The following is a 27,056-nucleotide window of genomic DNA, read 5'->3' on the forward strand; positions in this document are numbered from 1 at the left end:
CTCATTTGATGACTCTACGATTAAACCTCTTTCTCTGCTGCAACCCAATGGCTTGGTGTATTGACTTGCTGTGTGCATTGGGCAACAAACCTATTATGGTTACAATTACATGTAGTATAATTCCATTTAGAAGAAATTCTAGGACAGGCAGAAATCAGAACAGTGGCTACTTGGAGGGAGGTGGGAGAAGTGGTAGGTGCAGATCAACTGCAAACAGGCCAGAGAGGACTTTAAGGGACAGTGGAAATATTCTGTATCTTTTTTTTTTTTTTTGAGATGGAGTCTTACTCTGTCATTCAGGCTAGGGTGCAGTGGCATGATCTTGGCTCACTGCAATATCTGCCTCCTGGGCTCAAGCAGTCCCCCTGCCTCAGCCTCCTGAGTAGCTGGGGCCACAGATGTGCACCACCATGCCTAGCTAATTTTTGTATTTTTGGTAGAGTCAGGGTTTCACCATGTTGACTGGCCTGGTCTTGAACTCCTGAGCTCATGCAATTTGCCCGCCTCGGCCTCCCAAAGTGCTGGTATTACAGGCATAAGATAAGCCACTGCGCCTGGCCCTGTTCTGTATCTTCATTGGGGTGGTGGTAATATGGGCACAAACATTTGTCAAAACTTATCGAATTGTACGTTTAAAAATCTTTGCATTTTTATATGCAAATTATATCTCAACTGAAGAATATTGGCCAGGTGCAGTGGCTCACGCCTGTAATCCCAGCACTTTGGGAGGCCGAGGCAGGTGGATCATGAGGTCAGGAGATCGAGAACATCCTTGCTAACACGGTGAAACTCTGTCTGTACTAAAAATACAAAAAATTAGCCGGGCGTAATGGTGGGCACCTGTAGTCCCAGCTACTCGGGAGGCTGAGGCAGGAGAATGGCATGAACCCGGGAGGTGGAGCTTGCAGTGAGCTGAGATCGGGCCACTGCACTCCATCCTGGGCGACAGAGCAAGACTCCATCTCAAAAAAAAAAAAGAATATTGGGGAAAACTTCATCAGAACCTCTCTCCCCCATCAACAGTAGTACTCAAGGCTAATGAGGATGTGGTAAAATTGCTGCTCTTATACAATGAGGGCAGAAAAATTTCGTAGTGTCAGAGGCATTTGAACCAGAGCAACTCCGTGTTGAATAAGGGCTGGGTAAAATGAGAATGAGACCTGCTGGGCTGCATTCCCATTAGTTAGGCATTCTTAATCACAGGATGAGATAGGAAGTTGGCACAAGATACAGGTCACAAAGATCCCAGTGATAAAACAGGATACAGTAAAGAAGCCAGCCAAAACCTGCCAAAACCGATATGGCAATGAAAGTGACCTCTGGTCATCCTCACTCCTCATTATATGCTAATTATAATGTATTAGCATGATAAAAGACACTTCCATCAGCACCATGACAGTTTACTAATGCCATGGCAACATCTGGAAATTACCCTATATAGACTAAAAAAAAAGAGGAACCCTCAGTTCTGGGAAATTCTTGCCCCCTTCCCAGAAAGCACATGAATAGGCCGGGTGCGGTGGCTCACGCCTGTAATCCCGGCACTTTGGGAGGCCGAGGTGGGTGGATCACAAGGTTAGGAGATCGAGACCATCCTGGCTAACACGGTGAAACCCCGTCTCTACTAAAAATACAAAAAATTAGCTGGGCGTGGTGGCGGGTGCCTGTGGTCTCAGCTACTCTGGAGGCTGAGGCAGGAGAATGGCGTGAACCCGGGAGGCGGAGCTTGCAGTGAGCCGAGATTGTGCCACTGCACTCCAGCCTGGGCAACAGAGCAAGTTTCCGCCTCAAAAAATAAAATAAAATAAAAGAAAGCACGTGAATAATCCACCCCATATTTACAATCAATAAATAACCATAAAAATAGACAACCAGCAGCCCTCGGGGCAGCCTCTGTCTATGGAGTAGACATTCTTTTATTTCTTTACTCCCTTAGTAAGTTTGCTTTTACTTTTTAGATTCACCCTGAATTCTTTCTTGAATGATTTCCAAGAACCCTCTGTCGGGGTCTGGGTTCAGGACCTCTTTCCGGTAATAGTAGGATACTTTGGAATGTTTGCCAATACATTTTAAGACCTATAGTTCTATAAAAATAAATTAAAAAATGAAAAATATAATACCAAAATGATTTTTTTCAGCACTGTTTTGAATAAAAATATTCAACCATCAGACCAGTGAGTAATTCTTGACCAAATTAGGATTATGTTGTGAGAGTTAATTCCAGCAGGTCTAGGATTAACCTAAACTGTTTTGCTAAAGTGCCTGTTTGGCACTGACTGTTGGTCAAGCATATGACAGAGGGAAATATAACGATTAAAATAGTGTGGCTTCATAACCTCAGGTCCAAGTAGTTTCATGGCAGTTTGTACCGGTTTATCAGCATTGTTTATTGATAACAGTGATAATGATGATTTGCACCTGGTCTCATTGAGACCCCCAAGAAGTCTCTGCTCTTGAAGCAGGTTACATGGCAGGAATATGCTTATGTGAACAACAGAATATAAAAAGTATTTAATAAAATCTCAGCTGAAACTCGGTTTTGGGCTCCCTGGTTGTGAGATGGTCAATGAGCACATGAGTAGTTCCTGATCTGAGAGAGGAAGTGCATCCAGCCATGACCCTTACAGAGTGAACAACATTGCAGCTGCTGCCTGACTTCTCTGGCCCCTTTGCTGTGAAACACACACAGGCTCTAATGCATATTCTTCCTCTAATGCTGTTTCTATAGGATACCCTATTCCTGAAATAAGGTATACATTTGTTAGCACTGTAATTGTAGGTTCTGTTAGTCTGTTAGCAGTTGTACCCTGTTTAACTGCTGCTGTTAGTGCAAGGGCATATCAACGTCATGAAATATTAAAGTTTATGGAAATAGCAAATTTGAAGACTATAGCAACAAGGCACAATGCTTATCGTATGATATTAAGAGAAAAACAGTATAAAACTTTTATGAAAGCTATAATAAAACCATAAAATTATGTTTATTGACAAGACACTAGGAGTGAACTTGGGAGAATGTCTGTATAAGTTTTTTTTCATTCAAAAATTTTACACTGAGAGGTGTGCCATAAATAATTACAAAAAATAAAACTGCACTGGGCACAGTGGCTTATGCCTGCCTATAATCCTAGCATTTTGGGAGGCCACAGAAGGAGGATCACTTGAGGCTAGGAATTTGAGACCAGCCTGGCCAACATAGTGAGACCCCCGTCTCTATAAAAAAATTAAAAAGTGAGCCGGGTGAGCCTGCACATGACTGCAGTCCCATCTACTCAGGAGACTGAGGTGGGAGGATCACTTGAGCCCAGGAGGTCGAGGCTGCAGTGAGTTGTGATCGTGCCACTCCACTCCAGCCTGGGTGACAGAGTGAGATCCTACCTGAAAAAAGAATCTTTTTTTTTTTTGCAATGTTGTTTCATTATATGTAAAATGAAAAAAAAATTAACTGCCTAAAACCAAATGTCATTTTACCTTTGGACAATGGTATTTGCCTGATATACATATATGTATATATGTATGTATGTATGTATAGAAAGAGAGAGTATATAAGTATCATATATGTAATAGATATATCATTATATATAACATCTATATAATATACATATTAGTAATATTCTGCGTAAATTCTCTAAAATAAAAAATAAAAAAGCTCTTTAAATGAGGAGAGGGTGGTTCAGGCTGAGGAAAGTATGTGAGGTGAAAAAAAGTGTGAAGGCAAGTGAGAAGGGTGTATTTGGGGAAAAACAAGTTCAATACCGTCAAAGCTCAATGAGTGGTAATTCCCTTCTCCCTCCCTCTCTTGAGAAGAAATAGGCCCCATATCTCCCTAGGAAAAGCCCTGTGGATAGCACTTTTGGAAACATAGGAATTTTATGATGGCCCTCTTGAAAGGTTGCTTCAGTGAGCAGCGCACTATCTAGCCCTAGAGCCTGCTCAGCAACAAATAACTACTCTACATAGTTTTCTTCCAAAGAGAACTTGTCTTTGTTTACCTCACATGGACATTAAGCAGCTTCAATAATCGCAAATATTCTTCACGTAGAGCTTCCTTCTCTTGCTGTAGCTTAGATAGCTTCTCTGACAATTCCTGGTTGCTTTTGACATGCTGAAAAACATTGAAAAATAATGAGAACTCTGACCTGACAAAGGTATGATGTTGAAGAAATGCAAAGTCTTTCTGGTAAAAAAAAAAAAAAAAAAAAAATACTTAAGAGTCACTCCTGCTTCTGAGATCATAGTAGCTTCACGGGATTCCTGTACTTCCAGATTTTCTGAAAGTCAGCAACTATTTCCCCTTGCCTTTTGCTTCCCCAGCCTTCCCAATAATTTTGTAAGCATTTAATTCCCTTTATTAAAAATCTTCCAAGGCCAGGCGTGGTGGCTCACACCCATAATCCCAGGACTTTGGGAGGCTGAGGCAGGCATATCACTTGAGCTCAGGAGTTTGAGACCAGGCTGGGCAATATGGTAAAACCCCATATCTACAAAAAAATATAAAAATTTGCCAGGTGTGGTGGTGTGTGCCTATAGTCCCAGCTACTTGGGAGGCTGAAGTAGGAGGATGGCTTGAGCCTAGGAGGCAGAGGTTGCAGTGAGCTGAGATCATGCCACCACACTCCAGCCTGGGTGACAGAGCCAGACTCTGTCTCAAAACAAAACAAAACAGAAAAACAAAAAATCTCCCAGCTTAAAGTATATAAAGTGAAAGCTGTTCTCTTCAATTAATTAACTCTGATAAAGTATTTGGTTCTAGAAGTGACTGCAGTGATGAGAAACTCAAACTTAGGAATTTGGGATTGGTTATCTGACTTGGCTAGCTTTGAAGGTGATATAGTCTTGTCACTAGTTCTAGCAATCTACGGCAAAAGAATTGATTATCACTTATAGTTGCTGGTAATGAAGTACTTTGGAAGACCACATGAGTGGTATAAAAAATGTGATAATGGGATTGAGGACTACAAGGATTGTGAGGTGGGCTAGCCACATCTGATCATGTTACTGAGCTTAGAAGAAAATGTCCAACTTGGGGATTTAATTACTGGAACAAGGCATTGTCTGAGAACCACAGACCTTCTATGAGTGTCCTAAAATAATTTCTCTCTCGTAGTCAGAAGACCAATATATCCAAAAACCAAATCCCAAATATCAAGTGGACTGCAGAATTACAGCACCAATTGATTTCACAGCCTTGCCAGGTCTCGTATGTGAGAAACAGGCTTTGGGAATGCATGGAAGCCTGAGAATTACAGTGCCTCTCTTGCCATCACGAGCAGTCCCTCCTCTCCTGTCTAAGGAGATTAAGTTTGAAGATTCTGTATTGATTTCACCCAAGGCACTTACCTTGTAAGAGGATGCCTATTGTCCTCGAGGCCCACCTCTATACCACCACCACTTCTCATTGTCTCCAATCCTGTAACTACAGTTGGATCACAGCACACCACGGTGAGTTGGGGTCCAGTGTAGGGACTGACTTTGGGACTGCCATATTGAAAGAATGGCAAGATTTTGCCAACTTAAATTGGCAGAAACTCTAGGACTATATGCAGGAATGTATTTGTAGGGAGTTACAGTAATCAGTGCCCCTAACCCCTGAACAACATGACAGTTAGGGACACTGACCCCCCACACAGTTGAAAATCTGCATTATGATTTTTTTGACTCCCCACCAAATTACTAATAGCCTACTGTTAACTAGAGGCCTTATCAACAACATAAGCAGTTAACACATATTTTGTATGTGTATCATGTATTATACTCTTGCAATAAAGTAAGCTAGAGAAAATAAAATTTTATTAAGAAAACCATAAGGTAGAGAAAATATATTTACTATTCATTAAGTAGAAGTGGATCATCACAAAGTTTTTCATCCTCATTGTCTTCATGTTGAGTAGGATGAGGAGGAGGAGAAGAGGAGGAATTGGTCTTGTTATCTCAGGGGTGGCAGAGCTGGAAGAGGTGGAGAAGGTGGAAGGGAAGGCAGGAAAGGCAGGTACACTCAGTATAACTTTACAGAAATACACTGTAATTTGACTTTTTTGCTTTTTCATTTCCCTAAAAATATTTCCATATGGTACCAATCCTTCTTTCATTGTTTGTGTTAGTTTCAGTGCCTGTATCATATAGAAATGTCCATACTGTAAAATATGTCAAAAGCAGTCTTGAATATTTGGAACCTTCTGCCAGATTGTCTGAGGTCAATCTGTTTTCTAGTACTGCTTTTCCTGCTTTCTTCCTCATCATGTGGCACTGGTTTGAAAGTGCTAATCTCCATCAAGTTGTCTTATGTAATTCCTCCTCTGGGTGTGGTGTCTGTTTGCTCTTGAATTTCTCCAAGACTCATATCTTTTTTTTTTTTTTTTTTGAGATGGAGAGACGGAGTTGCGCTCTGTCGCCCAGGCTGGAGGGCAGTGGCGCGATCTCGGCTCACGGCAAGCTCTGCCTCCCGGGTTCACGCCATTCTCACGCCTCAGCCTCCCCAGTAGTAGCTGGGACTACCCAGGCGCCCACTGCCAGGCCCGGCTAATTTTTTTTTTGTATTTTTACTAGAGACGGGTTTCACCATGTTAGCGAGGATGGTCTTGATCTCCTGACCTCGTGATCTGCCCGCCTCGGCCTCCCAAAGTGCTGGGATCACAGGCGTGAGCCAGCGTGCCCAGCCAGACTTGATGGCTTTCACAGCTTTTTCTATAACAATGACGGCATCTCCATGCCTGTCACTTGCCACACAAATAAACTAAAAATGACAAAAATAAAACAAACAAAAACAACGATGGCATCTTCAATAGTGCAATCCTTCCAGACTTCTCTATCAGGTTCTCTTCCATAGTTGACAGTCCTTTCCATAGAGAACCGTGTGTGATGAGCCTTAAAGGGCCTTACAACCCCTGGTCTAGAGGCTGAATTACAGACATGGTGTTTGGGGCTGAATTACAGACATGGTAATGAGCCTTAAAGGGCCTTACGACCCCTGGTCTAGAGGCTGAATTACAGACTTGGTGTTTGGGGGCAAGGAGACCACTTCAACATCTTTGGTGTTGAACTCATGTGGTTCTGGGTGGCCAGGAGCATTTGTCCAACACCAAAAGAACCTTAAAAGGCAGTCCCTTGTTACTAAGGTACTTCTTGACTTCAGGCAGAAAGCATAGATGGAATCAATCTAGACAAAGGGTTCTTGTTGTGCAGACCTTCTTTTTATACAACCAAATGACTGACAGCTGGTGTTTACCTTGTCCCTTCAAGGCTTGGGGACTAGAAGCTTCATAGATAAGGGCAGTTCTGACAATAAACTTGACTGCATCTGCACAAAACCATTGAGTCAGCCTATCCCTTTCTGCCTTAAATCCGTGCTCACTGATTTTCCTTACTAATAGATGTCCTTTGTGACTTTTTTTTCCCCCAGAATAGGGCACTTTCACCTGCATTCAAAAACTGTTCAGCAGATATCCCATTTCCTCAATGACTTTCTTCCTTCCTTTCTTTTTTTTTTTTTTATAGAGACAAGTTCTTGCTATGTTGCCCAGGCTGATCTCGAACTCCTGGCCTCAAGTGATTCTCCTGCCTCAGCCTTCCAAAATGTTGGGATTACAGGAGTGAGCCACTGTGCCTGGTCACAATTATCTTCTTAATGGCATCTGGGAACTCACCTGCTGTCTCTCAGTCAGCAGAAACTGCATCCCCTATTTTCTTGATATTTGTAAAGCTAAACCTCTTCCTAAAATTAATAAACCATCTTTTGCTGGCATTATTATTTTTTAGAGATTGGGTCTTTCTCTGTTGCCCAGGCCAGAGTACAAAGGTGCAATCATAACTCACTATAGCCTCAAACTCCTGGTCTCAAGAGATCCTTCCACCTCAGCTTCCCTAGTAGCTGCTACTTTGCTAGCTTTAAATTCTCTCACTTTAAATTCTTCACTTTCCTTTTGGTTTAAATTGTCATATAATGACTTCTCTTTTTCTTGAGTCAGAATCTATAGATATGCCTTTCTTATAGTAATCCTGCACCAACATAAAAGCTGCATTTTCAATATGGATAAAAAGGTATTTCACAAAAAGTGCATGGTTTTTATGCCTGCTAGCACAGCTGCAGCAACAGCTTCATGAATTTGCTTTTCTTTTTTTATAACGGTCCTCATGTTGGATTCATTTATCTTGAAATGTTGAGCAACCACAGTTGCAGACCTCATCTATAGTACCTATGAGACAATTCAGCTTTTTATTGTAATGTCATAATTTTTCTTTGTTTCTTGGCAGCATTTCCGACATCACTAGTGGCTACTTTGTATGAGTCCCATGCTGTAATTTAAGGTTTATGGTATTGCACTAAACACAGTGAAAAATACTTGAGACCCACGAGAGATTTCTTTTTAATTCAACACAAAATTTACTGGCGAGAGGAACCTGCTCATGCAAAGAAGATTGGTGTCACATGGCATTTTAAGAGGATACTTGCAACATGTGAACTCACTGCAGGCCGAGGCAGGTGGATCACTTGAGGTCAGGAGTTCGAGACTGGCCTGGCCAACATGGTAAACCTCACCTCTACTAAAAATACAAACATTAGCCAGGTGTGGTGGCAGACACCTGTAATCACAGCTACTAGGGGGTCTGAAATGGGAGAATCATTTGAACCCGGGAGGCGGAGGTTGCAGTGAGCTGAGAGCGCACCACTGCACTCCAGCTTGGCAACAGAGTGAGAATCTGTTTCAAAATAAATAAATAAATAAACTTACTGCAATACCAAAAGGCAGTGGCTATGAAATTATTACAGCAGTACAGTGTGTACTATAGTTAATTTTATGCAGTTATGATTTAATACTGCATCTTTACATTTGTTTACCTTTCTCTCAACTGCAAATGACGCTATGTATGGTCTGTAAGTGTTTGTGTGTGTGTTTTCAAAAATGTTAACTTTATAATAGAGTTATGTATACTTTATGGAGTAAAGATAAAATAGATAGTATCTACATACACGCTTTCACAACGTGCCTAACTTTTTCAATGTTTCTAAGCTATGTGGCTCATCTGCAAGTTTTTTCAAATTCTGGCAAATCTCCAGAAAATTTTCCAAAAGAATCTGCATACCAGTGGACCAACACAGTTCAAACCCATGTTGTTCACAGTCAACTGTAATGTTAAATAGGCGGAATTTATTAATATGAATGCACTTATTGGACATTCAGGATTTAATGTGTTAATTTGAACATCTAAGAGTGACTTTGGGCCAGGTGCAGTGGCTCATGCTTATAATCCCAGCATTTTGGGAGGCCGAGGCAGGTGGATCACTTGAGCCCAGGAGTTCAAGACCAGCCTGGACAACATATTGAAACTCTGTCTCTACATGCAATAATAATAATAATAATAATAATAAAATAGCCAGGTGTGGTTGCACATGCCTATAGTCCCAGCTACTTGGGAGACTGAGGTGAGAGGATCACTTAAGCCCAGGCAGTTGAGGCTGTAGTGAGCCATGATGGCACTACTGCACTCCAGCCTGGGCGACAGAGTGAGACCCTGTCTAAGAAAAAAATAATGACTTCGTTTGCTCTTTTGATTGACTGAAAGTTGGACATACAAGTGACTTATATTAAATGATATTAAGGTGCCAAACTTCTTTGGCATAAGGGAGAAAAAGGCATCCAAAGGTTTAAGCAGATGGGAAATCTGGAGTGGGTTTATAGTTACTCTTCATAACCATGGGAATCCAAAAGATACTCCCCTCACCAAGGCTTTACCAAATAACACTGGTGAAAAAGCACCAAATTACTTGAAATGCTATATAATGCTAACCTATTGAGGATAATGGTGGAGGTGCCAACATTGAAATGGCTCCCTGATTTTAATGGGGATGAAGGTACTACACAGTGTCAGAGGTCAAGTGGCAGTGCTTAACTTTCAGATACAAAGTAAGTATTATTAATGTTAGTAGGAAATTGGGCCAGAGATACAATCAAAGGGTTTGACCTATAGCTATCTTGTCATAGTTAATTGATGACAATGACTGTAGGACTAAAATATACAGGCAGCCAATTAAAGTCTTACTTGAAATGTATTTTCAAACAAAGAAGTAAGTAAATAAATAAATAGAACCCCTTAGGTCTGGTGAACAAAGGCCCAATTTAAATGACAAGAATGGAAAGTAATGGCCTCTTCTTGTTCAATCCCTAGGCCTGAGTCAGCTCACAGATCCAGAGTCCTTTGAATGATGGGAATGCTAGGTTTTCTTCAGGAAAAACCCTGTGATACCGACACAAGTATGTGATCTTCTTCCAAACATTCCCCAAAGAGGACCTGTAGTCTCTTATCAAGGGGACTGGGCATTGGAGAAAGGGAATTATATAGACTTTTGGGGAACGGCAGTATACTGATTCCGAGTAAACGCTAATAGCTTGGAACCCAAAACACCATTGAATTTCACAATTCAGGGTGTGGACCTTAAGGAAATGAGTGAAAAATGGAGTTTAAAATCACAGTGTATCTTAGGACACGTCCACAGTGATTCAATGGCTACATGTATGTTTCTGAATCTCCTCAGTGGTTATTTCCCTAATTCTTGAATGTATAGTCAGAATAGATAATCTGGGATAGCAGACTCTCCATACTGGCTTTCAACCTGAGGAGTGAGGGCTATTGATGGAAGAAAAGGCCAAGTGCTTCGAGTTGCCTCTTTAGATTCTGGAATCAACATATACCACATTTGTTCCTTCAACTCATTTAATTTAATTTTTTAAGAGACATAATCTCACTCTCAAATGCCTTTCTAAAATTAACAAACCACTCTTTGCTGGCATTATTATTTTTTAGAGCTTGGGTCTTGCTCTGTTGCCCATGCTGGAGTGCAGTGGTGCAGTCACAGCTCAGTGCAGCCTCAAATTCCTAGGCTCAAGTGATCCTCCCACCTCAGCCTCCCAAGTAGCTAGGACTACAGGCATGTACCACCCAGCTAATTAAAAAAAAAATTGGAGAGACAGGGTCTTACTATGTTGCTCAGGCTGATCTCGAACTTCTGGCCTCAAGCAATCCTCCCACCTCAGCCTCCTAAAGTCCTAGAATTACAGGTGTGAGCCACTATGCGTGTCCCTTCAACCCATTTATTAAGTGAGGGCTACAGGTTTTTAGTGGTGTCCAAAGCAAGACATTTTTCTTGCTTCCAAGTTTTGGCAGTTATGAATAAAGCTGCTATAAACATCTGTATGCAGGGTTTTGGGTAGGCATAACTTTTTCAACTCCATTGGGTAAATACCAAGGAGCATGGTTGCTGGATTATATGGTAAGAGTACATTTAGTTTTGTGAAAACCAGCAAACTGTCTTCCAAAGTGACAGTGCCATTCTGCATTCCCACCAGCAATAAATGATTGCAGGCCGGGCCCGGTGGCTCACGCCTGTAATCCCAGCACTTTGGGAGGCCGAGGCGGGTGGATCACGAGGTCAGGAGATCGAGACCATCGTGGCTAACACGGTGAAACCCCATCTCTACTAAAAATACAAAAAAAATTAGCCGGGCGTGGTGGCGGGCGCCTGTAGTCCCAGCTACTCGGAGAGGCTGAGGCAGGAGAATGGCGTGAACCCGGGAGGCGGAGCTTGCAGTGAGCCGAGATTGCTCCACTGCACTCCAGCCTGGGCGACAGAGCCAGACTCCGTCTCAAAAAAAAAAAAAAAAGATTGCAAAGATATTGCTTCATATGCTTGCCAGCATTTGGTGTTGTCAGTGCTCTGGATTTTGGTTCATTCTAATAGGTATGTAGTAGTATCTCATTGTTGTTTTAATTTGCATTTCCCTGATGACATATGATGTGGAAGTTTCCCGTATTTCCAGTTTACTGATAGCATTTATAATGAATGGATGTTGGATTTTGTCAAATCCTTTTTGTGCATTTGCCACTGTTTGAATGATGGTGTTCCCTCCAAAATTCCTATTGAAACATAATTCCCAATGCAACAATATTAAGAGATATGGCCTTTGGGAGGTGATTAAGTCATGAGGGCTCTGTCCTCATGAATGGAATTAGCATCCTTATAAAAGGGCTCCTAGTTGAAGGGAGCACCCTCTTATCCTTTTATCCTTTCCACTATGTGAAGACACAGAGTTCCTCCCCTCCAGAGGGTGCAGCAACAAAGTGCCATTGGAAGCAGACAGCAGAAATCATCAGACACCAATACTGCTGGCATCCTGATCTTAGACTTCCCAACCTCTAGCACTGTAAGAAATAAATTTCTGTTGTTTATAAATTACCCACCCTCAGGTATTTTGTTATAGCAGCATAAACAGACTAAGATAGCATCAATAGATAGAATCATGTGATTTTCCTTGTTAGCTTGTTGATGTGATGAATTACATAATTTATTTTCAAATGTTGAACCAGTTTTGCATACGTGAGATAAATCACTTGATCATGGTGCATAATTCTTTGTATACATTGTTGGATTTGGTTTGCTAATATTTTGTTGAGGATTTTTATAACTATGTGAGAGATACTGGTCTGTACTTTTCTTGTAATGTCTTGGGTTTTGGTATGAAGGGAATTCCAGCCTCATAGAATTAATTAGGGAGTATTCCCTCCACTTCCATCTCCTAAAGAGACTATAGAGAATTGATATAATTTTTTCTTAAATGTTTGGTAGAAATCACCAGTGAAACCATCTGGGCCTGGTGCTTTCTGTTTTAGAAGGTTAGTATATGGATTCAATTTCTTTAATAGACATAGTTCTATTCAATTGTCTGTTTCTTCTTGTGTGAATTTTGGCAGACTATATCAAGGAATCGGTCCATTTTATTTAGGTTATCACATTTGTGGGCATAAAGTTGTTCATAATATTTATTGATGATTGCTGTAATGTTCATGGCATCTGTAGTAATGTTCCCTCTTTCATTTCTGTTATTTGTAATTTGTAACTCATGTCCTCTCTTCCTCTTTTTTTTTGTTGTCAGGCTGGCTAGAGGCCTACCAATTTTATTAATCTTTTCAAAGAGCCAGTTTTTAGTTTTGTTGTTCTATTGAATTCCCATTTAAATTTCATTGATTTCTTAAAAATTTTTTTTACACAAACATCACCATGTTAGATAATTTCATTGATTTCTCCTCCAATTTTTATTATTTCTTTTTTTCTCTGCTTACTTTGGATTTAATTTGCTCTTCTTTTTGTAATTTTCTAAGGCCAAAGCTTAGATAATTGATTTTAGATCTTTTCTTTTTCTCCTCTGTATATTTTCAAATACCCTGTCTTGAGCTCACTGATTCTTCTACTTTATCCATTCTGCTGTCAAGAGCCTTTAGTCCATTTTTCAGTTCAGCAAACGCATTTCTCACAGTTCTAGGATTTCTGTTTGATTTTTAAAAATTTCAATATATTTGTTGAATTTATCTGATGAATTTCTGAATTTCTTTTCTGTGTTATCTTGGAATTCACTGAATTTCCTTAAAACTGCCATTTTGAATTCTTGATCCAAAACCTCACACATCACCATCTTGTTAGGGCTGGTCACTGTCTCCTTGCTTTGTCTGTTTGGGGAGGTCATGGTTTCCTGTTTGCTGTTGTTCCTTTGGGCTTACATCTTTGTCTTCACATTGAAGGATTAGTTACTTATTCCAGTCTTTGCTGACTGGCTTCTTTTTATCTTTCTAGGGTGTGTCTGCTTACAGGTTCTTTGCAGTTCATCTGTGGAATCCCCTTTACTCTAGGTCACTGCCTCCTTTTCAGGACTAGATGGGTGCCTTAAACCAAGGTTTGCCTCAGTTCTCCAAAACATTTGGAGTGCTCATCCTGGATTGTGGTTGGGGGTGTCCCAAAATGGGATGCCCTGGCTATGTGGGAAGGCTAGCTAGGGGTTCATGCCCAGAAGACTCATGGACTGTGCCTCATACAGCACGGTGGTGCAGAACAGCCACTCTGATTTTGCATCTCCTTTGGCTGAGATGAACAGCATGATTTTGTGGGCTGGGGTTGTTAGTCCCAATCTCCTCTCTTTGTTTCAAGCTGCCTTCAGGGGTTTTTCTCCCTTCAGACACTCACATTGCTTCCTGTCTTTCTTCTCTTCTAATATATGCATTCAACGCTATAAATGTCCTTCAAAGAACCACTTTCCAACATATTTTGATAAGTTGTATTTGCACTTTCATTTAGTTCAAAATATTTTGAAATTTCTCTGGCGATTTCTTCTTTGACTTTTGTGTTTACAAGTCTGTTGTTTAATCTCCAAGTATTTGGGAGTTTTCCAGCTATCTTTCTGTTACTGATTTCTGGTTTAATTCCATTAGGGTCTGTATTAGTCCGTTCTCACACAACTATAAGGAAGTACCTGAGACTGGGTAATTTATGAAGAAAAGAGATTTAATTGACTTGCAGTTCCACAAGCTATACAGGAATTATGGCTGGGAGGCCTCAGGAAACTTACAATCACAGCGGAAGGTGAAGGGGAAGCAAGACATGTCTCACCATGGTGAGTGGGGGAGAGAGAGAGAGAGCACAGGGGGAAGTGTTATACACTTTCTTTTTTTTTTTTTTTTTTTTTTTTTTTTTGAGACAGAGTCTTGCTCTGTCCCCCCAGGCCCCCAGGCTGGAGTGCAGTGGCACGATGTTGGCTCACTGCAAGCTCCGCCTCCTGGGTTCACGCCATTCTCCCGCCTCAGCCTCCAGAGTAGCTCGGACTACAGGCGCCCGCCAACACGCCCGGCTAATTTTTTGTATTTTTAGTAGAGACGGGGTTTCACCGTGTTAGCCAGGATGGTCTCGATCTCCTGACCTCATGATCCGCCCGCCTCGGCCTCCCAAAGTGCTGGGATTACAGGCTTGAGCCACCGCGCCCGGCCTGTTATACACTTTCAAACAACCAGATCTTGTGAGAACTCTATCATGAGACAGCACTAGGGAGATGGTGCTAAACCATCAGAAACTACCCCGATGATCCAATCACCTCCCACAAGGCCCCTCTTCCAACACCTGGGATCACAAGTCAACATGAGATTTGGGTGGGGACACAGAGCCAAACCATATCAGGGTCTGAGAGCATACATTGCATGATTTCTATTCTTTCATGTTTGTTAATGTGTGTTTTATGGCCCAGAATGTGGTCTATCTTGATTAACGTTCCATGAGAGCTTGAGAAGAATGTGTAATCTGCTATTGTTGGGTGAAGTAGTCTATAGATGTCCACTATATCTGCTGGTTTATGGTGGTGTGGAGTTCAACTATGTCCTCACTGATTTTCTGCCTGCTGGATCTGTCCATTGCTGATAGAGGGGTATTAAAATCTGTGATGATAACAGTGAATTTCACCTACTCCTCCTTGCAGTTGTATCAATTTTTGCCTCATATATTTTGACATTCTTTTGTTAGGCACATACATATTAAAGACTGTTTTGTCTTCTTGGAGAATTGACCTTTTTAATCATTAAATAATGTTCCTCTTTATCCTAGTTATGTTCCTGATATGATTTGACTCTGTGTCCCCACCCAAATCTCACGTTGAATTGTGATCCCGAGTGTTGAAGGTGGGGCCTGGTGGAAGGTGATTGGATCATGGGGGTGGTTTCTAATGGTTTAGCTCCATGCCCCTAGTGCTGTCTGGTGATAGAGTTCTCACAAGATCCAGTTGTTTGAAAGTGTTTAGCACCTCCTGCCTCACTCTCTCTTCCTCCTCCAGCCATGTAAGATGTGCCTTGCTTCCCCTTTACCTTCTGCCATAATTGTAAGTATCCTGAAGCCTCCCCAGCCATGTAGAATGGTGAATCAATTAAACCTCTTTTCTTTATAGATTACCCAGTCGCAGGTATGTCTTTATAGCAGCATGAGAACAGACTAATGCACTTCCCTTACTCTGAATTATGTGCTGTCTGAAATTAATTTAGCTATTCTCACTTTCTTTTGATTACTGTTAGCATGTTACATCCTTCTCCATCCACTTACTTTTTTTTATAGTTGTTTGAAGATGTGTTTTTTCTTCTTTTTTTTTAATATATTATTTTATTTTTCCGTGATTACAAACACAACTAAATATCAAATGCACAAAGTAAGAATTATACAGGGAAAAAAAAAATCAGATACGTTCATATATATATATCACCTTTTCAAGGCTATTTCCATCCAGAATAACCTTGGTTTGCCAGGGCCAATAGAAAGAAGTCACAAAATCGCCTTTTTTTGTGTGTTTGCTTTCTTCTATAATTCCAATACCTCCACCATCAACGACTTGAGATAGCTGCCAAGGTTAGTTATATAATCAGTGCCAGGGTCTTCATTCATTCTACAATGAAGGCTGTCACCTCACACTTGGAAGGTTGCACAGTGGTCAGGCAGAGACGCTCCTCACGTCCCAGACGGGGCGGCCGGGCAGAGGCGCTCCTCACTTCCCAGATGGGGCGGCCGGGCAGAGGAGCTCCTCGTATCCCAGACGATGGGCGGCCAGGCAGAGACACTCCTCACTTCCTAGACGGGGTGGAGGCCGGGCAGAGGCTGTAATCTTAGCACTTTGGGAGGCCAAGGCAGGCGGCTGGGAGGTGGAGGTTGTAGCGAGCCGAGATCATGCCACTACACTCCAGCCTGGGCAACTTTGAGCATTGAGTGAGCGAGACTCTGTCTGTAATCCCAGCACTTCGGGAGGCCGAGGCAGGCAGATCACTGGAGGTCAGGAGTTGGAGACCAGCCTGGCCAACACGGCAAAACCCCGTCTCCACCAAAAATACAAAAACCAGCCAGGCGTGGTGGTGTGTGCCTGCAATCCCAGGTATTCGGCAGGCCGAGGCAGGAGAATCACTGGAGCCTGAGGCAGGGAGGTCGCAGTGAGCCGAGATTATGCCGCTGCACTCCAGCCTGGGCAACAGAGGGAGACCGTCAAAAGGAAAGAGAGAAAGAGAAAGAGAGAGAGAAAGAAAGAGAGAAAGAGAAAGAAAGAGAGAAAGAAAGAAAAAAAAGAAAGAAAAGGAAGGAAGGAAGGAAGCCCATTTACTTTTAATTTACATGTGTCTTTATATTTAAAGTGGGCTTCTTGTAGACAACACACAGTTGGGTTTTGTTCAACTTTGACCAATTTGGATGTTCTCTTTTAATTGGTGCATTTAAATCATTGATGTCTAAAGTGATTATTAATATAATTGGATTGATATCTACCATATTTATTACTGTTTTCTATTAGTTGTTCTTTGTTGCTATTTTTGTCTTCCATGCTTTTTATGCCTTTTGTCATTTTAATTGAGCATTTTATATGATTCCATTGTCTCTCCTTTCTTAGGGTATCAGTTGTACTTCTTTCTATTTTTTCTAGTGGCCCTAGAGTTTATAATATACAACTAACCCAAGTCCACTTTCAAATAACACTATACCACTTCACAGGTAGTGTGAGTACCTTATAATAAGAAGATAATCCTAATTCTTCCTTCTTGTCCCTTATATCATTGTTGTCATTAATTTCACTTACACATAAGCATATCTAAGTGTATGTATGTGTGTGTATATATATTTATACACACAGTTATATATGACACACATAATCAAATACATTGTTGCTATTATGCTGAACAACTTATCTCTTAGATCAACTAAAATTTAAAAATGAAAGTTTTTACTTTACCTTCACTAATTTCTTCTCCAATGTTTTTCCTTCCTTATGTAGATCCTGGTTTCTGATCTATATTTTGTTTCCCTTCTTTCCAAAGAACTTCTTTTAACATTTCTTGCAAGGTAACAGATTCCCTTAATTTTTTTTCTCTGAGAAAGTATTTCTCCTTCACTTAGAAACAATTTTTGTTGTTGTTGTTGAGACAGAGTCTCACTACGTTGCCCAGGTTGGTCTCAAACTACTGGTCTCAAGCAATCCTCCCGTCTTGGCCTCCCAAAGTACTGGGATTACAGGTGTGAGCCACCACATCTGGCCCTCACCTTTACTTTTTTTTTTTGAGACAGGGTCTCACTCTGTCACCCTGGCTGAAGTGCAGTGGCATGACCAAATTGGACATTCTCTTTTAATTGCTGCATTTAAACCATTGATGTCTAAAGTGATTATTAACATAATTTGATTTATATCTACCATATTTATTACTGTTTTCTATTAGTTGTTCTTGTTCTTTGTTGTTACTTTTGTCTTCCATGCTTTTTCTGCCTTTTGTAATTTTAATAGAGCATTTTATGTAATTTCATTGTCCCTCCTTTCTTACTGTATCAGCTCATTGCAGCCTCAACCTCCTGGGCTCAAAAAATCCTTCCACCTCAACCCACTCCCAGTCTCCCACCCCCACCCCCACCCCCAGTAGCTGGAATTAGAGATGCATGCCACCACACCCAGCTAATATATATATTTTTTGTAGAGATAAGGTTATCACTATATTGCCCAGACTAATCTTGAACTCCTTGGCTCAAGAGATCCTCCTGCCTTGGCCTCCCAAAGTGCTGGGATTACAGGAATGAGCCACCACGCCCAGCTTCCCTCACTTTTGAAGGATAATTTTGCAAGGTACAGAATTCTAGGTTGGTAACTTTTTCTCTCAATACTTTACTATTTATGTATTTATTTATTTCACAGGCCAGAATGCAGTGGCGCAATCATGGTTACTGCAGCCTTGAACTCCTGGGCTGAAGCGATCCTCCCACCTCAGCCTCCCAAGTAGCTGGGACTGCAGGTGGTGCTCCACCACACCTGGCTAAGGTTTTTTTTTTTTTTCTTTTTTTTTTTTCCATTTTTTGTAGAGATTGGAGTCTCGCTATGTTGCTCAGGCTGGTCTTGAACTCCTGGCCTTAAGTGATCCTCCCGCCTCAGCCTCCCAAAGTGCTGGAATTACAGGTGTGAGCCACTGTGCCTGGCCTTTTTTTTTTTAAGGCAGATTCTTGCTTTGTCCCCTAGGCTGGAATGCAGTGGCATGATCACAACTCACTGCCGCCTAGACCTCCTGGGCTCACGCGATCCTCCTCCCTCAGCCTCCTGAAGTGGTATAGTGTTATTTGAAAGTGGACTTGGGTTAGTTGTATATTATAAACTCTAGGGCCACTCAGCTGGGACCACAGGTGTGCACCACCATACCCAGCTAATTAAAAAACTTTGTTTTTGTAGGGATGGGGTTTCACCGTGTTGCCCAGGCTGATCTGAAGTGATCTTTCTGCCTTGGCTTCTCAAAGTGCTGGGATTACAGGTGTGAACCACTGTGCCCGGCCTCAACACTTTAAATATTTCACTCCACTCTTCTCTTGCTTGTATGGTTTCTGAAGAACAGCTGGAAGTAATTCTTATCTTTGTTCCTCTCTGAGTAAGGTTGTTTATTTTTTCCTCTTTCAGGATTTTTCTTTCTCTTTGATTTTCTGTCATTTGAAAATTTTATGCCTAGATGTAGTTTTTTGGGCATTTATCCTGCTTGATGTTCTCTGAACTCCTGGATCTCTGGTTTGGTGCCTGTCATTAATCTCAGGAAATTCTCAATCATGATTATTATTTCAAATATATCTTCTGTTCCTTTCTCTATTTCTTCTCCTTTGGTTATTTCCCATATGTATCTATATGTATCTATCATACCCCTTACATTTATCCCACAGATCTTAGATATTCTGTTGTTTTTGTTTGTTTTTTTTAGTATTTTTTTGTTTGCTTTTCAGTTTTACAGATTTCTATTCAGATGTCCTCAAGGACAGAGGCCCTTTCCTCAGTTGTATGCCGTCTATTAATAAGCCCATCAAGGTATTCATTTCTGTTACAGTGTTTTTGATCTTGACTTAAAAATCAAAAATGCTGTAACGGAATTTCTATGTGGTTCTTTCTTAGGATTTCCCTCTCTCTGCTTGCATTGCCCATCTCTTCTTGCATGTGGTCTAGTTTATTCGTTAGAGCCCTTAGCACATTAATCATAGTTATTTTAAATTTCTGGTCTGATAATTTCAATATTCCTGCTGTGTCTGAGCCTGGTTCTAATGCTTGCTCTGTCTGTTCAAATTGTTTTTTTTTTTTTTTTTTTTTTTCCTTTTAGTGTGTCTTGTAATTTTTTCTTGATAGCGAAACATGATGCATTGGGTAGAGGAAACTGCTGTTAAATGGGCCGTTAGTGATGTGGTGGTGAAGTGTTGGGGTGGATGGATGGCATTCTATAGCTCTATGATTAGGTACAGTCTTTTAGTAAGCCTGTGCCCCTGGACTGTGAGCTTCACACGTGCTTGTTTTTTTTTCTCCACCCACCTCCCTTTTGTGGGACAAGATGGCTAGAGTTGGCTGGAGTTGGATATTTCTATTCCGCTAGGTCTGTTAGCCTCTGACAAAACCCCAGCAGCTTAGGCTCTGGTTAAATAGTTTCTCCTGCCGGCAGACCCTGTTAGGAAGTTTCAAATGTTCCCTTTTTCTCCCCCTGCTGGAAGCAAAAGGGGATTTTTCTGATATTCACTGTAAGAACCTGGTATGCTACAGGAGGTAAAACTCACAAATGTCTCTAAGTCCCCTATTGACTGGGTCCCTCTGGAGTTTCTCTCTCTCAGACTTGATACGCTGAGCCTCCAGCAATTCATCATTTACAGTTCAGGTTTCCATACCTGGGCACTGGTCCTCATGAAGGTTTTGCTCCAGTAAGTTGTGATTGTCTATATTTGTCTATAGGTATCTCTAATTTTCGGGGTAGCAGTTTGGACTGTGACCTCTCTTCTCTGAAGCATCCAGGGAAATGTTCTGATTTTTCAGTTCGTTTGGCATTTCACTTGTTATCAGGATACAGTGACAACTTCCAGGCTTCTTACATGCTGGATCTGAACCTAGAAGTCTGTTTCACATGTTTTTGCATTTGCACCAGAGGCGTCTCTCAATAATCAGATGGAACAAATAATGCTTTCTGTACGTGTCATTTAGCCTCTTTCTAGCACCAATTTGCCTGCTTAGTGGGCTCATGGACAAGGTGCATGATAGCAGGAATATATATTTTTCAGGGAGTCACTGAGGCTAATCCACTTAATTTGCCAAATGCCAAGATCCCAATATAAATGCTGAGCAAGTAATATGGCACCATCTCCTGGGAGAACCAGCAAGCAACTTGATAGCAGGTTCATTACCTTTCTATCATCAGTATCGTGGATAGAATGACAATTTGCTCTCAGTGGACTAGACACATTATAGATATGGATTTGCTTTTTCTTTTGTTTTTCTTTTTCTTTTTTCTCTTTTTGAGACAGAGTCTTGCTCTGTCGCCGCTGGAATGCAGTGGCGCAATCTCAACTCACTGCAACCTTCGCCTCCTGGGCTCAAGTGATTCTCCTGCCTCAGCCTCCCGAGTAGCTGGAATTACAGGCATGCGCCACCACACCCGGCTAATTTTTGTATTTTTAGTAGAGAGGGGATTTCGCCATGTTGGCCAGCTGGTCTCGAATTCCTGACCTCAAGTGATCTGCCCGCCTTGGGCTTCCAAAGTGCTGGGATGGCAGGCGTGAGACACCACGCCCGGCCTGGATTTGCTTTTTCTGTCCATAATGCTTTTGCCAGGACCACCATCTGTGGACTTACCAAATTCCTTATTTCTCGTCATGATATATAACTCGGATCTAGACTTGCAGTAATAAAAAAAAACCCAAAATATTGCTTCTGACTAAGAAAATCATTTTATAGTAAGAAAAGTGAAACTGGCTCATATAATCATATGATTCATTGGTTCTACTGTATATCCTATCATGCAGAAAAACCAATCTGAAAAAAAAAAGACAGTGAAATTACCTATGGAAGACTTAGCTATGATGCTGGCCAGGTGACAACACTTCATAGGTTTGAGGTGCTGTCTTACGAGATGATGTATAAACTTTTAACTGTGATTGATATATGATATTATTTCTCCCCTAGCCAGAATACATGAAAAGGGACCAAGAGATGAAATTGGGAGTGGCTTCTTATGCCAATACCCATTAGCAAAATGCATGCTATTGTGTTACTGGTAGTTAACTTTATAATTTTTTGTTTTAATTTTTAAATTTTTCATTTCTTTTTTATTTATTCAGAGCAGAAGACCATGATGTTTTAATTTAAGAAATGAGGTCTTGCTATGTTGCCCAGGCTGGAATACAGGGGCTATTCACAGATGCAATCATAGCATACCGAGCCTTGAACTTCTGGCCACAAGCAAACCTTCTGCCTCGGGCTTCTAAGAAGCTAGTACTATAGGCACTTGCTTAATTATAAGTTCCTGGCTTCTAATTAAGCTTTTTCTTTTTTCACTTGAGGTCTCACTCTGTCACCCAGGCTGCAGTGCAGTGACACAAACATAGCTCACTGAAGCTTTGACCTCCTGGGCTCAAGCAATCCTCCCACCTCAGCCTCCCAAGCAGCTAGAGCTACAGGTGCACACCATCAGGCCCAGCTAATTAAAACAAATTATTTTTGGTAGAGACAGGGTATTGCTATGTTGCCTAGGCTGGTCTCAAACTCCTGAGCTCAAGCAGTCCTCCCACCTCAGCCTCCTAAATCGTTGAGATTACAGTCGTGAGCCACCACACCTGGCCTATAATTAAGTTTTAATGTTATAGTATATCCACGCATGTGGACTGAGACTGAAGTAAAATGAACATCATCCCAAAATAATCATAGATACTGATTGGACTTCGAGTATTCTTTATTTTTATGGAGACAGTGTGTCTTTATTTATATGAATTATAGTGCATCATATTAAGTGGAAGCATGATATTCTTCTTGTAGTTTAGAAGTTAAGCCACAAGTTAAAAGCATTTGTATGGATGCTGAGTGTCCAAAGTGGACTGTGCTAGAACTCAGCATGACCCCACTCTTCTAAGCTTTCCCCTGAGCCATGAGCTTGGAAGCCTGAAAACTGCATTTTCCAGACTCCCCTGCTAGCAGGGATCAAGTGTAGTTTCTGCAGATGAGAGGAACTTGCACACAATTTGGAAAGCATAAGGGAAGGAAAAGTAATTTTTCTTGAGTTACTGTGGTATAATACATGTATATTTTGATCTTTGTCCTATTTCCTGGCGCACTGCTCCTAAAACTCTTGGAATCTCTGAAGTGGTAAGTGTCTTTTTGTAAACTAATGAGAACACTGATGGCAGAGGGATGGGGAGACTCCTGGGTAGCCTCAGGATGTGGGCAGGTTGCCAGGGGTACCACTATATGATTAGAGGGTTGGAACTTTCAGCCTCACCCAGACTTCCCAGGAAGGGAGAGGGACTAAAAGTTGAGTTAATCACTAACAGTTAATGATTTAACCAATCATGCCTACATAATGAAGCCTTCATAAACCCCCAAAAGGACAGGGTTTAGGGAGCTTGTAGGTTGCTGAATATGTGGAGGTCCTGGGAGGGTGGTGTGATCAGAGGTCATGGAAGCTCCACATCCCTTTCCACATGCCTTGCCCTATGCATCTCTTCCATCTGGCTGTTCCTGAGTTGTATCCTTTCACAATCAGCGAGTAATCTAGTAAGCAAACTGTTTTCCTGAATTCTGTGAGCCATCCTAGCAAAAGATCAAACCCAAGGAGAGGGCTGTGGGGACCTCTGATTTATAGCTGGTTGGTCAGAAGCATAAGCAAGAACCTGGACTTGCAATTGGCATCTCGAATGGGGGCAGTATTGTGGGACTGAGACCTTAACTCATGGGATCTGATGCTATCTTCAGGTAGATAGTGTCAGATTGACTTACATTTTTGTACATCCAGTTGGTGTCCACAAAGAATTGGAGAATTGCTTAGTATAGGGAAAAACTCACATAACTGGTGTCAGAAGTTGTATCTGGCCATTTTTGCATTGCTATAAAGGAATACCTGAGATTCGGTAATTTATAGAGAAAAGAAGTTTAATTGGCTCATGGTTCTGCAGGCTATACAGAAAGCATGGTGCCAGCATCTTCTCAGCTTCTGGTGAGGGCCTCAGGAAGCTCACAATCATGATGGTAGGTGAAGTGGGAGCAGACATGTCATATGGTGAGAGGAGCAAGAGAATGGGGAGAGGTGTCACATGCTTTATTTATATTTTAAATTTTATTTATTTATTTTTTGAGACAGGGTCTGGCTCTGTTGTCCAGGCTAGAGTGCAATGGTGTGATTTCAGCTCACTGCAAATTCTGCCTCCCAGGTTCAAGCCATCTTCCCCACCTCAGCCTCCTGAACAGCTGAGACTACAGGTGCATGCCACCACACCCAACTAATTTTTGTATTTTTTTGTACAGATGGATTTCTCCAGGTTGCCAAGGCTGGTCTCAAACTCATGAGCGCAAGTTCAAGGTCAAGCTCAAACGCCTTGGCCTCCCACACTGCTGGGATTACAGGCATGAGCTACCATGCCTGGCTACATACTTTTAAAAAACCAGATCTCATGAAGAGCACACTCACTATCATGAGGACAGCACCAAGCCATTCAAGAGGGATGCACTCCAATGACCCAAACATCTTGCCTCAGACCCAACCTCCAACAACGGGGATTACATTTCAAGATGAGATTTGGAGGGGATAAAGAACCAAACTGTATCATTCCACCCATGACCCCTCAAATTGCATGTCTTTCTCACACTACAAGATACAATCATTCCCTACCAATAGTCCCCAAAAGTCTTAACTCATTCCAGCATCAAGTCCAAAGTCCTAAGTCTCTTCTGAGACTTATCTCCTTCCACTTATGAGCCTGTAAAAATCAAAATAAGTCATTTACTCCCAAGATACAGTGGTAGTACAGGCATTAGGTAAACATCACAATTCCAAAAGGGAGAAATTAGCCAAAAGAGTCAATAGGCCCCATGCAAGTCTAAATCTCAGGAGGGCAATCATTAAATCTTAAAGCTCCAAAATACTCTCCCTTGACTCCATGTCCCACATCCAGGGCACAATGGTGCAATGGGTAGGCTCCCAAGGCCCTGGGTAGCTCTTCTCCTGTGGCTTTGCAGGCCGCAGCCCCCGTGGCTGATCTCACTGGTTGGAGTTGGGTGTCTGAGGCTTTCCCAGGTACAGGATGCAAGCTGCCTGTGGATCTACCATTCTGGAGTCTGGAGGGCAGTGGCCCACTTCTTATAGCTCCACTAGGCAGTGCCCCAGTGGGGACCCTGTGTGAGGACCCCAACCCCACATTTCCCCTCAGCATTGCCCTGTTAGAACTTCTCTGTGAGGGCTCTGCCCCTGTGGCAGAGTTCTGCCTGGGCACCAGGCTTTCCCCCACATCATCTGAAATCTATGTGGGAGCTGCCAAACCTCCTTTACTCTTGCATTCTATGTGCCTGCAGGTTTAATACCACATAGAAGCCACCAAGGCTTATGGCTTGCATCCTCTGGACAGGCAGCCTGAGCTATATCTGGGGTCCTCTGAGCCACAGCTGGAGCTGTAGTAGCTGGGATGCAGGGAGCAGTGTCCTGAGGCTGAGCAGGGCAGTGGTACCCAGTGCCTGGCCCCCTAAACCATTCTTTCCTCCTACGTCTGTGGGCCTGTGATGGTAGGGGCTGTCTCCAAGTTCTCTGAGATTGCCTTTGAGGCCTTTTTCCCATTGTCTTGGATATTAGCACTTGGCTCCCATTTAGTCATGCTAGTTTCTCTAGCAAGTAGTTGCTTCATACTCTGCTGGGATTCTTTCTCTGCCACATGGCCAGGCTGCAAATTTGCTGAATTTTTATGCTCTGCTTCCCTTTTGAATATAAGTTCCAACTTTAAGTCATTCCTTTGCTCCCATATCTGATCATAGGTTGTTACAAGGAGTCAGGCCACATCTTGAATGCTTTGCTGCTTAGAAATTTCTTCTGCCAGAGACCCTAAATCACCACTCTTAAGTTTAAACTTCCACAGATCCTTGGTACATGAACACAATGCAGGAGTTCTTTGCTAGGGTGTAACATGAGTGACATTTATTCCAGTTCCCAGTAACTTCCTCATTTCCATCTGAGACCTCACTAGGCTGGACTTCACTGTCCATATTTCTATCAGTATTTTGGTCACAACAATTTAACCAGTCTCTAAGAAGTTACAAACTTTCATCCTCTTTTTTTTTTTTTTTTTTTTTTTTAGACAGTGTCTTGCTGTGTCATCTAGGCTGTAGTGTAATGGCATGATCATGGCTCATTGCAACCCTGATCTCCCAGCTCAAGTGACTTCCCACCTCAGCCTCCTGAGTAGCTAGTACTACAGGTCCATGCCACCATGTCTGGCTAATTTTTTATTTTTTTGTTGAGACAAGGTCTCATTATGTTGCCCAGGCTGGTCTCGAACTCCTGGCCTCAAGCAATCCTCCTACCTCAGCCTCTCAAGCGCTGGGATTACAGTTGTGAGCCACTGCTCCTGGTCCTCCTGTCTTCTTCTGAGCCCTCCAGACTCTTCCAATCTCTGCCTGTTACCCAGTTCCAAAGTTGCTTCCACATTTTCAGGTATCTTTTTTAGCAATGCTCCACTTCTTGGTACCAATTTTCTGTGTCAAGCGTTCTTGCACTGCTATAAAGAAATACCTGAGACTGGGTAATTTATAAAGAAAAGAAGTTTAATTGGCTTACAGATATGCAGACTATACAGGAAGCATGGTATCAGCATCTGCTCAGCTTCTGGTGAGGGCCTCAGGAAGCTAACAATCATGGCGTAGGTGAAATGGGAGCAGGCAAGTCACACGGTGAGAGTGGGAGCAAGAGAGAGCGGAGAGGTACCACACACTTTTAAACATCTAGATCTCGCAAAAACTCATTATCGTGAGGACAGCATCAAGCCATTTATGAGGGACCCATCCCCATGACCAAACCACCTCCCGCTAAGCCCCACCTCCAATGATGGGGATTACATTTCAGCATGAGATTTGGAGAGGAGAATCATCCAAACTATATCAGAAGTGAAGTATTGAGAGTGGTACGAGTATAGAAAGAAGAAACAGGTTTGTTTGTCTTTCCCCCCAACAGTTCTCTAGCACTAGCAGATGGATAAAAGGACAGACAACAGATGAGACATTTGTAGGAGCTTCAGGAGAGTTCCTGCAAATTCTCCACTTTGACGCTGCAGGAGGTGGCTTCTCTGTAATTTCTGAACTTCTGGATTTATTGAAAGCTAGCAGCAGTCCTTTTTGACTCTACTCTCCCCTGGTCCTTCCAACTGTTTTGTAAGCTCTTATTCCCTGTGTTAAATCTCTTCTTGTTTTAAATACCTAGAGTAGATTCTA

At 42.0% G+C, this 27,056-nt stretch overlaps 1 protein-coding gene across 1 annotated transcript in view; it reads right to left on the minus strand.

Annotated features, from left to right (window-relative positions):
- Window positions 1-27,056, minus strand: part of CCDC30 (coiled-coil domain containing 30) — a 143,630-nt gene that overhangs the window by 42,904 nt on the left and 73,670 nt on the right. The window contains exon 9 of the mRNA XM_055255695.2: window positions 3,993-4,105. Coding sequence (XP_055111670.2) covers window positions 3,993-4,105 — 113 coding nt within the window. The remainder of the gene's footprint in view (window positions 1-3,992; window positions 4,106-27,056) is intronic.

Source organism: Symphalangus syndactylus, chromosome 12 (assembly GCF_028878055.3).
Source record: "Symphalangus syndactylus isolate Jambi chromosome 12, NHGRI_mSymSyn1-v2.1_pri, whole genome shotgun sequence".
Lineage (NCBI taxonomy): Eukaryota > Metazoa > Chordata > Mammalia > Primates > Hylobatidae > Symphalangus > Symphalangus syndactylus.